At 43.8% G+C, this 11,843-nt stretch overlaps 1 protein-coding gene across 1 annotated transcript in view; it reads right to left on the reverse strand.

The window, feature by feature from the left end:
• Positions 1-5,441, reverse strand: part of LOC107186804 (protein gooseberry-like) — a 10,939-nt gene extending 5,498 nt beyond the window's left edge. Inside the window, exons 1-3 of the mRNA XM_015574744.1 lie at positions 5,381-5,441; positions 1,335-1,473; positions 899-1,188 (exon numbers count right to left, since the gene is read on the reverse strand). Coding sequence (XP_015430230.1) covers positions 899-1,188; positions 1,335-1,473; positions 5,381-5,441 — 490 coding nt within the window. The remainder of the gene's footprint in view (positions 1-898; positions 1,189-1,334; positions 1,474-5,380) is intronic.
• Between the last annotated feature and the right edge of the window lie 6,402 nt (positions 5,442-11,843).

The raw sequence follows: 11,843 nt of genomic DNA on the forward strand, positions 1-11,843 counted from the left end.
CGCTTTTATCGCGAACACAGTTTTTACTGGAAAAATCGTCTAGCAAATCTTTACAAAACGACTGCAGGCGGTTCAAATTAATCGCGAGACTTATTAAATTGCTATAAGACGCTTCGGGAAACAATTCTTCACGGTTTAGATATATTTAATACCGAATTTTCCAAAGAATTTCTAGTGTTTACATAAACGTAACGAATAATTTCTTGTTATTTCAAGAAAATTAGGTGTCGCAAAAACGGAATAGCCGATTCAATTTCGTGCGAACAGAAACGAGAGCCTCGTGGGTACCAAATTACGAGACGGCGTTGTTGTAAAATCTAATTTTGCACGGTGGCGCTGCTGCGGGAATATTCGCGAGAGGCTGAATCGCTGATTCAGGTGGATCATCAATCTTGGTCGGCTAGGCTGAGAAGGGACACGAAGCCAGAGTAGCGCGTTTCGATCGTCAAAATCGTCTCTGAACTTTTATACAAAACTTCATCCACCAATCGAGTATTGCAAGTTGGAAGCAACGATTCCAATGAGTATTTTGTCATATACGTTTGAGGTCTTACTAATAGACTGTGAATATTGGAAGTTATCAGAAAGTTGCGAGTGTTCTTAAAAGTATTACTCTTCGTTAAAATTACACGATATACTCATATGTATGTATATTCCATTAGCCTCCAAGTTCCTGTCTACATTACATAAATAAATTGTCCTGATAAGGGTCAAGGATTCTTTTATGTTCTAAGTTAAATAAAAACTTTCCTCAATTTCGTTCAACTATCTGTAGTTAACACTGTGTTAATACTGTGTACTATAGAGACCCGAGTATATCATAAATACATAAAATACACAGTCCACTTATGAACCCCGTATGATAGTTAATTTTTAAAGAGTATAATATGAAATTTACCATCTCCAAGTTTAGCCTCATCTTCAGGATCGCGACCTCTGAGAAGCCTGGAGATCGCAGAAACGCTAGGGGCGCTGGTTCGGTCGCAGATCCCTTCCTTGATGAGTCTATCGCGGATTTCCCAGGAGAAAATTCCAGGATTGTCCCGTTTGTAGTCCTCGATTCTGGCCTCGACTTCCGGTGTGGCTACTCGCGGCTTGCTGCCACCGATCACGCCTGGCCTGATGCTACCGGTCTCTTGGTATCGGTTCAGGATTTTCGAAACGCATCCATGGGATACCCTCAATTGTCTGTCCAAGTGTAAAATAAAATTCTAAATTAATTATCACATAATCTCTACTCTCCCTTGTATCAGAGATTTTTTGGTACAGACGTAAGTACATTATAGTTAAGGCGCGATAAGCACGTTAAATGAAATTAATTCAAAGTTAATTACCTAGAAATAACGCACGGCCTGACACCAGCGGCCGCCATCTCGACGATTTTCAAGCGAATGTGGTTCGGCAACGGGCGTCCGTTTATGAAGACGCCACCGAGCTGATTCACGCGTCCCTGGCCTGGTATCGACCCTAAATCTGCGACAGAAAATTCATCAAATGTTACTTTAAAATTGGCGTGGGTTCTTTTGTTTCCACAAGTGCGCGAACGAGGCGAGAGAACAGTTACCTACTCGATGGAGAATAAAGAGAAACCTGGATTTATCGTTTCACCTTCACCTCGACGTGTTTCCTGCGTGTCGTGGGGGAGGAGAAGAAGGTAGGGACGGAAGGGGAGAGGAGGAAGAAAGAGAGCCGACCGAGAAGGAAAGAGTTATTGGCTGGTCACCATGGTCCCATAAATAACGATAAGACCAATGAATGCTAAGGGTTTATGACATACTACTGATAACGTATCATTTTTCTGATCGACTGTAATCCCGATCGAAAGGGACTGTGTTTTCATTTCAAGTAATTTTCTTTTATTCGAGCTTCAATATGTCCAAGACAGTCTACGTAGGTATGTTATACAATACATAAATTATGAAAAACCTGATGCCCCTAATTTTCCCAGGTTCCTCGATCCTCGATTACTTATCCCACAGACCTAGATCTACTTTCCAGGCGAATTTTTGCACTCTCCCTCCAGAAGCGCCTTGAACCGAAACTAAAAACACGGCTGCTGCTAATTCGAACGTAACACCGTCCGTTTTATATCCTCGATCGCGATCGAACATCGCAAAAACGACGTCCAACACATCGAGACACCTGTGTGACTCACTTTTCCGCGCGCGGTAACGAGAGGAAAAACGTAGTCTCTCCCAATGACGATGGAACGCGCTGTCTGGGCGTCGATGCGAGACATCGTGAGATGAAAAAAAAAAAATAAAGAAAATAAAGGTCCACTATAATTTATCGTGTGACAGTCAGACGTAACTACTGGTTTGGTGGTGAAAAAAAAAGATGTTCACACGGTCGAGCAAAACTTCGTGAACACGTATTATCGAATAAATTTAAATCGGATGAAAAAGTCACGAAAGTCTTTCGGCGAAGATCGAATAAAAAATTGAGCAGCGAGTAGCAGAATATTGTTAGAGAATTTTAATGATATTCAAGAAACATCAACGATTATCTACTCTAAATGAAAAAATATTGAAAGTTCTTCGACAAACGATCGAATAAAAAATAATCAGAGATCGGAAGGGGGTCGCGTGCTTGCAAATTGCAGTCATTTGCGGGCAAAACCGATTCTCTTCGCTTTCGATTCTTTCCTCCCTTGCGGGAAACTTTTTCGAGGATATCGCGCGGAACCCGCCAACCGAAAAACTCTGAAAAACCGTGATCCTCGTTTAACATTGTCGCCTGATTAGAAACTGACCGGGTTCCCACGGTGATCCAGAACGATCTCATGCCTCACCTTGAACAGTCGCGATGAAGAAGTACAGAAGGTGGAGAGAGATTCGATCGACCGGCGCACGCGAGTGTATGTACGTTCACGTAACGAACAAGGGACGGAAAAAAGAAAGGCGGTAGGTGGGGCAGAAAAAAAACCACAAGACGGTGGTTTCAATTGCGCAGAATCCGCGGTCGGTTGCATAACTCGCAATTTATACACCGAGGCTCAAGAGTGCAACCGGCGGCCGAAAAACGGAGAACACGATAGCGCTCGCAGCCTTCGAAATCTTAGCCTCGACGGGGGTTGAAGGAAAAAGATCGCTATTAATTAGTACCGCTAATCGAAAAACATCTGTCCCGAGGTTTTTGAATTGGTCCTCGACCCGATTTCAATCTGTTTTCAAAGTCTTGGAATTCTTTGTGAGAACAAATTGTGCCACTTTTGTAGATAGTTTATTTTTCAATGATGGAAAGCTGATTCCGTAAGATTTTTTAATTACTCCTCGATTCGATTTTGAAGTCGATATGCAGGGATGGTCTTCTCTGGTAATCTAAGGAAGCCATGAACCTTAATGTTATGGAGGGGGGGGGGGTTGGCCAAAAGTTAAATAATGTGAAATTATAATTGCTAATTGAGTGAAAATCGTGCTACTCTGTCGGCGATGTTCGACGGAGAAAAGCTAATTCCGCGATGTTAATCTAGCTCGAGAGAATTTTCGCCCTCGCGCTTCTCACGCCGCCGCCAAGATGGTTTCGACACCCACCGGTGAAATAATTAACGATCGCCGATGCAAACCGCACAACCAACCGCTCGCGTAATTGCGAAAACGCGTTCGCAACATTATTAATCTTCCAGAGAATATTTAATTACACGTTCCGCGGGCGTTAAACGCTACCATTTTGCATAGGAGCAAACGATTCCGTCGACTAATTGTCCAGCGCAATTAAACTCGCGAGCGCGCGGTCCGTGCACCTGGGGACAGTGACAAATGACGATTGTGTGCAACAAATGAAAAATGCAAAATTCAGAAGATGCCTTTCAATTTGCATTAGAATTACCTACGCCTACGACGAGCTTCCACTCGATTAATGATAATGATCCTTATCGCTCCGAGAACGCTATCTCAGTAATCGTTCTTATTTTAGTCGTTAGTCGATGATTTCATAGAATCGTACGTCTAATTGAATGTTCCGTTACGTAATTCTCGGAGGGACCAGCATGATTTCTTCGCGGTACACCATGTCTTCGCGATTCGGTCGGACATGTTGGAAAGTCGACTATACAGAGGGCCTACGTTGAAATTTACGAGGCAATAAACGAGGGTCTATTCTCGAAAATTTCGAGGAGAGTCGCTCATGAGGTCCCCGGTGTTCGAAATTTTCCGGCCAGAAGAACGAACAATACTGGACAAGTTTGACGATTTCACGGTCGATTTTCGACCAGCCCGACTGGTAACAAGCTCAGGACGGAATACCTTCGATTAATCTGAAATAAGTTTCTAATCACTTCGATTATTGATAGAGATTCAAGTTTAAGAAAATTCTGGGCCAACAAGGGAAACGGAGTAGAAACATGACCTTAAATTATTAACCCTTTAACGCCCATACCCTTAAATCGTTTTTCATTTTTTCCTTTGTTATTTATGTTTGGAGAAAATACTTGAATTTCTCAACTGAAAACGTGGAGATTCACGTACTTGTAAAATGAGGGTTGCACCGGTGTAACACTAGGCGTTAAAGGGTTAAGCAGTAAAATTTCAGACAAGATAGAGTATAAGCAACACAATTGAATTTTATGGTATAATTTTGTAATTGTTAAAGATTTCATTATTTTTCAATTCTCTTCATCGTTACAGACTATGTAATTACCAATTATAGGGGTTTGGAGGCACAACCCCTAATGTTTTTTCTACTCTAAAAAAGTAGTAGAGGCACGCAAAGTCGAGGAGCAAAAGGGAACGGAGAGCTTTCCGATGCGACGGCGTGGGGCCCCTCGAAAAATATGTTTCATTATTTATGGCCATCATTAATGGTAATGTTCCGGTCTTCTCGGGTCAGGTAAGGTTATATATCAATGGCCCGTTTAAAATCTTAAGGGTACACACCCGGTCGGTCGGATTCGGGAGAGTTTCCTGCCACCGGGCTAGTTGTAAAATTCGATTCTGAATGGTTTCCTCTGGAATATTGCACAATAATAATGCAATCCTGCTTTCTTCGCAACTTTTTGACGATGTCTACGACTGCCACGGACTTTGATCTCTCTTAAAACCAACTTGAAACTCTTCTAAATCATTTTGAAATTTTTTTAAGATCCTTTGAACTAGAATTCTGAATTGGCTACACTGATTATCAATCATTTATCAAGGGTATACAATTCTGAGAATATCTAAGAACCTGTAAAAGGATTTTCTATGCGTTCTCCAATCTTTGAGTAATGTTCCCTAGCCTCTTCGCAAACAACATTAACTATCCCACGTTCCTTTTTCTATCTACATAATGATCACACTATGATGTGAATCGCAATGAAACATTCTAAACGACACTTTTGTCATTACAAACACGTAAACGGAAATACCATTTCTGCACTATCCAACGTTATGTGTCCTCTTACCTTGAAAGGGGTATCCAGTGAAGCATGGTCGCATCATCGAGAAATTAGTGGTCACCGTCATCTCAACGCGCGTTCCGCGCTCTACCAACAGTCTTCTCACAAAACGCCACAAATGCTGTCACACCACTGTTCTTAAGGGTAGTTTCACCAATAAAAAAAAAAGAACAAAGCACCAGAGCCCGAGACACACTCGAGACCGATTCGTGACTCGACGGAAGAAAAACTGACGGAACCACGGATGCAGGATCTATCTAGGCACTGATCGGTTATCCGGTGATCACGTGGATGTCGAACTGTCACTTTGAAAAACCCTGAAGTTCCGTTCACACTGCGCTCGCAGCACCACAAAGTCCAGGATCAGTCTGCGCGCGCGGTTCAGAGTATAAGTATCCTTCGCAAAACCGTTCGACGACTCAGCTGGACCTCGACTGATCGGCTTCCTGATCCTGACTAGCCTACTCGTGCACCAACCGTCCGAGGTAACTAACGATTGGCCACTCCCATCGCGGCGACTCCGCGAGGCGACACGATGGTGGGGAGAAGCACTCGCCGGCCAGGAACGTTGGGCACTTGATTATGTACCGAGGAGCAACGTGCCACGAGACAGCTTTCCGTGTTCTACCTGTTCCCGCGGCTTCTCATCGACCAATCCAAGAACGGAACGGATCCCCTTGTCGCGCCCCCCTGAAGTCACGCCCAGGCCGCGCATGACTGGAAGCCTGCGGGGGAGGCCTCCGGAGACCATGCTGTCTTTGAACGAATGTGCCTTTTTTGGGTCCATCCCCACCTTCGGTGGGGGATCACACAACGAGGACCCGGATGAGATACTTTTCTGGGAAAGATGATTTTTCGATGAACCGAGAAGTTGATTTTTCGAGCGTTGCTCGCGGGGATGATGAATGTTCTTCGGGTGGTGAAGTATTGATTTGTATTTATTGAAAAACGAGGACCTTCGTAGAAAGATGATCGATATTAAAATGGGAAAAAAGACGCGGTTCACAAGTTATACGTACAGGCTATAAAATTGACACGGTAAAAGAAAATATATCAAGTATCATTTGGGGGATCTGAAGTGACTTTTTTCGAGTGTATGGAACTAGATGTTCCATTCGGTGCACATGGACCTGCACTTTTTCAATTTCCATAATCCAGAAAAGAAACTCGTGTCGACGCCTGTCAATTACGAGTTTATGGATGACAGATCGAGAAGAAAACTCTCGAATCCCGTAGCGGAGGTCTTGAACAACCCAGTGGAGCGCGGCAAGCGAGTTAAGCAAGAGACGAGCACAAATAACACCGACTCGATTCGAATCGTTTCCCTCCCCCTCGACTGTGGGTGTCGGGTTATTAACGCATGATCACTTCCAACTTTCGCTTTTTCGGACCACCATTCTTTTTTCACCGAGGAAATGACGATGCTCCGTCCCGTGGCAGGACGTGACACTCGACATCGTCCTAAAAAAGGCTAATTGAATCCGAAGACCCGACACGAGTTCCGATTTTCTTTCTCTGTTTTTTGTCTTTGGAAACGCGTGACAAACCACACACAGTATCCTGTGATGTGAAATGGATATTTCCTTCTCAAACGAAATTATACCACTTTTTAACAATTTTTAGTTAGGACGAATCGTGACAAATCCAACGGCTATGTTGCAAAAGAAAAACATAAAATAAAAATAACGTAAGAAAGTCAGCAAAAGATGTACATACAACGTTATAGTATATCAAAGCATGCGCTTCAGAAACAATCGAACGCTTAAAAGTACAAATATATAAATATATCGTTGCGTTGCATAAGTTCTCTTAACTTTTTATACGTTCTTTGTATCTTTTGTTATAATATATTTCTAGTCGTTGGATTTCTTATAATTTCATACTATGAATAAAAAATATTTTAAAAGTGTTGCTAATGCTGTCTTGTGGGGCCTGGGGTCCCATATCAGTGACGTTTAATTATGAAAATTTGAAATTTGGGCTAAGATACACGACATTTTCCACAAACAGTGCTAGCGAACATGTTAAGACGAAAAATAATGTTCCTAAGATCAAGTAATGGCACAGGGGGTTAATACTTCCTCTTAAAAAAAAAAAGGAAAACGTTTTTCACTTCGTAAAAAGTGTCAAGTCGAAGCAAATCAATCCGAAGATCCTGTCTATGGGACCTGTCCGTAGGTCCAGGGGTAAATCAATTCGCGTCGCAGTTACTGGCACTCACCCCCTCAGCTTATTCGAAATCATGGTTCCTGGCGGTGGCTCCCTCCCCCGTTCAATTTCCAGAAGCGTAACGTAACTCGTCGAGTCGTTGATTCGTTCCATGAGAAAATGGCGCGGATGGAAAGCCCCCGGCGAGGAAAAAAGCACGAGAAGAGCCAGGAACACGACATTGTTCCAGCCAGGGAGCGAAGGAGGATCCGTCGTCGGTGCCTCTAGCTGATGCCCCCATCAATGTTTATTATCGCCCTTGTTTGTGCGTTCCGTAGCGCGAGAATGGCCAAACAGAAGGCTGCTGCTGGAGACGACACGCATTGAGCGACACGCGGGAGGTGGCGGAAAAGCGGAAGGAAACTTCGCCAAAATGGACCGCCCGTTGTGGCAGTTTCCTCACGGTGTAATACGGTGTTACTTTTAACGGAGAGTCCTGAGGGCCCCTCCTGGGCCCCGATGGTGTCCCGCGGCGAGGACAAAACAAACTCCCTAATGTCTTCATGCTACTCATCGCGAACCATCTTCCACCAGGGGTGAGAGTGAAAGAGAGACAGAGAGTATGAAAGGAAGATGAAAGGAGATGAAAAGCAACAGCCCCTGCCGCCTCGTAGCCAGTTGGTAGCTCCTTCGAGGATTACCGCACCGAACGAGAGACACCTCTTCTTCAAGGTCGCGAGAGGAGAAGATCGTCACGGTATCGTCACAATATGTTCGCTGATTGTCGAGCGTGAAGCGGAGAATTTTCGGAATCGTCTGGAAATGGGATGAGAAGAGAGATAATTGATTTACGGGGCGATGCCTCCGTTTATTGGGAAACGGACTTCCACAACCGTTTTTGCGTGTTTGTTTACGGTGTGTCGTTGGTGGAGGAAGGTGTCGCCGCTTCGACGTCTTACTTCGATCTTTGGTTCAGGGAGAAGTATCGGTGAGAGACGCTTCTTGTGGAGGTTGAACACTACGACGTTAAAGCTTTGCAATACGATCATGAAGTACTTACAAGCACTACACTGACATTGATGCACTTTATTAACCAGTTTATTGCACGAGAAAGTAGTCCAATTCTTCCTTGTCTAAAGATGAATTAATACTTTCACACAATCCATTTAATTCATCAGAAGTAAAAACCGTCTCTGCTTTGTTCACTGGTTACTTCGGATTTCGGATGTTCACTTTGGAAAAAATGCAAATGAAAACAATCTTTCTACCTTTCAATATGAATGAATCATTTGCGTTGCACACCTGAAGTGGAAAATCTAAATTCGTCTTAACAACATTTAATTTATATTGTACTACATTTTTAGTAGGCAATACTATCGCGTATATATATTTATATATATATAAATATATATATATATATATAAATGAGAAAAAAAAATAAAACGATCCATATGGAAATAGTATAGTGCTTTCCACGACGTCACGGTTACACTGTATTCCATCTACCTATACGAATATCCCTATCACGTCCCCGCTGTCATTACCAGCCGTTGAAAAAAAGGCGGCGAATCCCTTGACGCGACGATAGGTAACCGATCCACGATATAATATCGAGCGCAAAAAAAGAAACCCAACAGGTCACCCAGCGACGCGACGCAAGTGTGAAACAGCGGTGGTGCGATACCTATCGCGGTCTCATGGGGAGCCATGAAAGGGGGCGTGTGTGTGTCGGGAACCCGGCAAATAAATGCAAATTGCCTCAGAGCACGCCGATCCGCCTACCCGACACAAAAGACAACAGCCCCCGGAAGACCGTTAAGCCGTAAATAATCCACCCCCTTCTAGCATCCAACCTCCTTCCTCCTCGTATCTCCCACTCCCACCCTCTTTCTCTCATTTTTCCATTCATCGTGGAGGGCTCGATGTGTAAATAAGGGGGATCGTAAATATCCAGGCGGGGCTCCCATGGTATAATGGATCCACATGAAGATGCGGTTCGATGCTAAACCGTAAATCATCGGTGTTTCCTGTGGTTTTGAGGAATCGGCTACCGGAGACGACGACGATCTGAGAAATTGCGGTTTCAGGACGTTCAGTGCTTGTGGTCGGGCAAGTCATTGTTCGCAGTACTCGATTCCGTCGTTTCTGGTCGGCGATTGTTTGGGACACAATCATCGGTAGCTACTATCCTCCGCTACGAAGACTAATGGCGGAGATGAACGGTGAGTTTGGGAAAGAAGCGGGGATTTATAGGGAACTGTGGAGGCAACTATGTGGGTACATATCGCTCAGTTGCTGCAATAACTACATACAATAGACAACAAGTATATTGTTATCTCTAGTTAGAGAAGTAGTAGATTATTGATACCCCTGATAATTCAAAAAATTCTGTACAAACTTCTGCTTAATGGTAAAGGAAGACTTGGAGAATTGCAATCGATGTAGGACTGTCCAGTAGAAGGTACCTGTGTCCTCCTTTAATCAGCAGGCTCTTTGCCATCGAAAATTTTTCAAGGAAGGGGGTCACAATGAGATCGATCTCGACACGGAGGGCCACGGAGCGGCCGTCCAAAAAGTTGATTTTTTGCCAGCAAACAACCCGGCTGCCAAGGGTATTCTTTGTCGGTCCACAAGAAGGGATTTCAATGCGACTTTGACGAGGATGTTGACAGATTCGCAGCAGCAAGACCGTAGGGGGTTCTCTCTTCTCGACTATAGTGTCTCGGATGTTGTCGGTAGTCGATCTCGTGTTAGCTTCCGAAAGAAAGGAGAATTTTGACGTCGGCCTCGCCTTTGCCAGCAAATTATTGCCTCGAAAGGAGGAAGTGACGAGTAACATAAAAAAAAGAAAAAAAAAATGAACGTGTCTCAATAGGTACCGGTTTCTTTGATCGCGAAATTGCTAATTTTTTAAGGCCGACAATCTGATGAAACAATTACCAAGTAAGCTCCTGTTCAAATTTTATGACATTTCTTTCTGTCTAATGTCATGTTCGAAAAGAAACGACAAAGCTGCTCTTCTTTATTCAGTTGATACTATATTTATTCTTAAATTCCATAACTCTGAACAGGTGTCAACGGGTTCTTGCCCTCTTAATAAAAGCTTCAAAATTGTATTGATCTTTTCCTTGCAGAAGATCTTGAAGTTACATACTAGAAGTTCCTGGTGAATAATACGAAGAGTTTCTCGATGCTGGACATTTTTCTTTAAATATCTGTCTATCTGCTCTTTTTGTCCCGGTAAAGGGATGTCTGTATAAGGATAAGAAGGATTTGTTTCTCGAAAAGAAAAGATTAGAAGTTGTTGCTCCTCTCGCGACAGCAAGCGACAGGAGTGGTGTCAACATCACAGCAGCAACCCCCTAGCTCTTGTCCATCTTCAGCCCCCGCCAGGGCAGGTTTGAAAGCAACCCCGTCAAGGATGTTGACGGCTGACCAGCGGGATGTCCTGTAAACCAGAAAACGTCCACCGTCCGAGTGGGGAAAAGCTCCTGGAAGTTTTGCGTTCGAGTCAGAAGGTAAGTCCCGACCGCGTTGAAGCCTAACTTTTGGCCACTTCTCGTCACGGACCGTTGTAGTTATCGCACAGAAAATTATTCAGGCCTCTTTTCATCGCGCCCAGTGGCGTAACAGAATTGCTTCAGAAGCATCCAACAACGGTGAAAGATAAATTTCGCGACGATCCAAAGGACCAGGGGACATTCAGACTGGAATTCTTAAATGTTCCACGGGTGCTCTTCGATTCTTACGACTCCTTTATTCGATTTTCTCTTCACGAAATGATTTTCACAGTCACAAATTATAGTACTCCTTTATTAGTACACAATCTAAATCAATCAAATACAACAGAGCCACACACAGTTCGAAAATAATCCTTGTTCCTTCAATTACAAAGTTAGCAAAATAGGAGATATGTAAATCCTATGTGGTGAATCATTCTTACTGCTTCTACAATCATGTGTATGTACTCTAGTTTGATTTTAAATAACGAAAGACTCCTTGAAATCTAAATTAATCTATATCGCAATTGTCTTTGAGATCCCTACGCCGGTGGTGCCACACAGGTTCCCCAAGATCCGCGGGAAGACGGGAGAAAACGAGGAAGGAAGTGCCCTGGCAGCTTCATAAACGTTCTCTTAGGTCGGTGCCCAGGTCCGATCGTAAATCTGAGTCGTCCATTGTGCGACAATATCCAGCGCGAGGAAGGACGAAGGAAGGCATGATGGCTATACGAGGATGGCCGTAAACTCATCATTCCTGATATACGACTCCGGAGAGGATCGGGGGCCCCGATCATGCCAACCTCGAGATCCAACGCCAG

Source organism: Dufourea novaeangliae, unplaced genomic scaffold, assembly GCF_001272555.1.
Source record: "Dufourea novaeangliae isolate 0120121106 unplaced genomic scaffold, ASM127255v1 scaffold90, whole genome shotgun sequence".
In the NCBI taxonomy this organism is placed as follows: Eukaryota; Metazoa; Arthropoda; class Insecta; order Hymenoptera; family Halictidae; genus Dufourea; species Dufourea novaeangliae.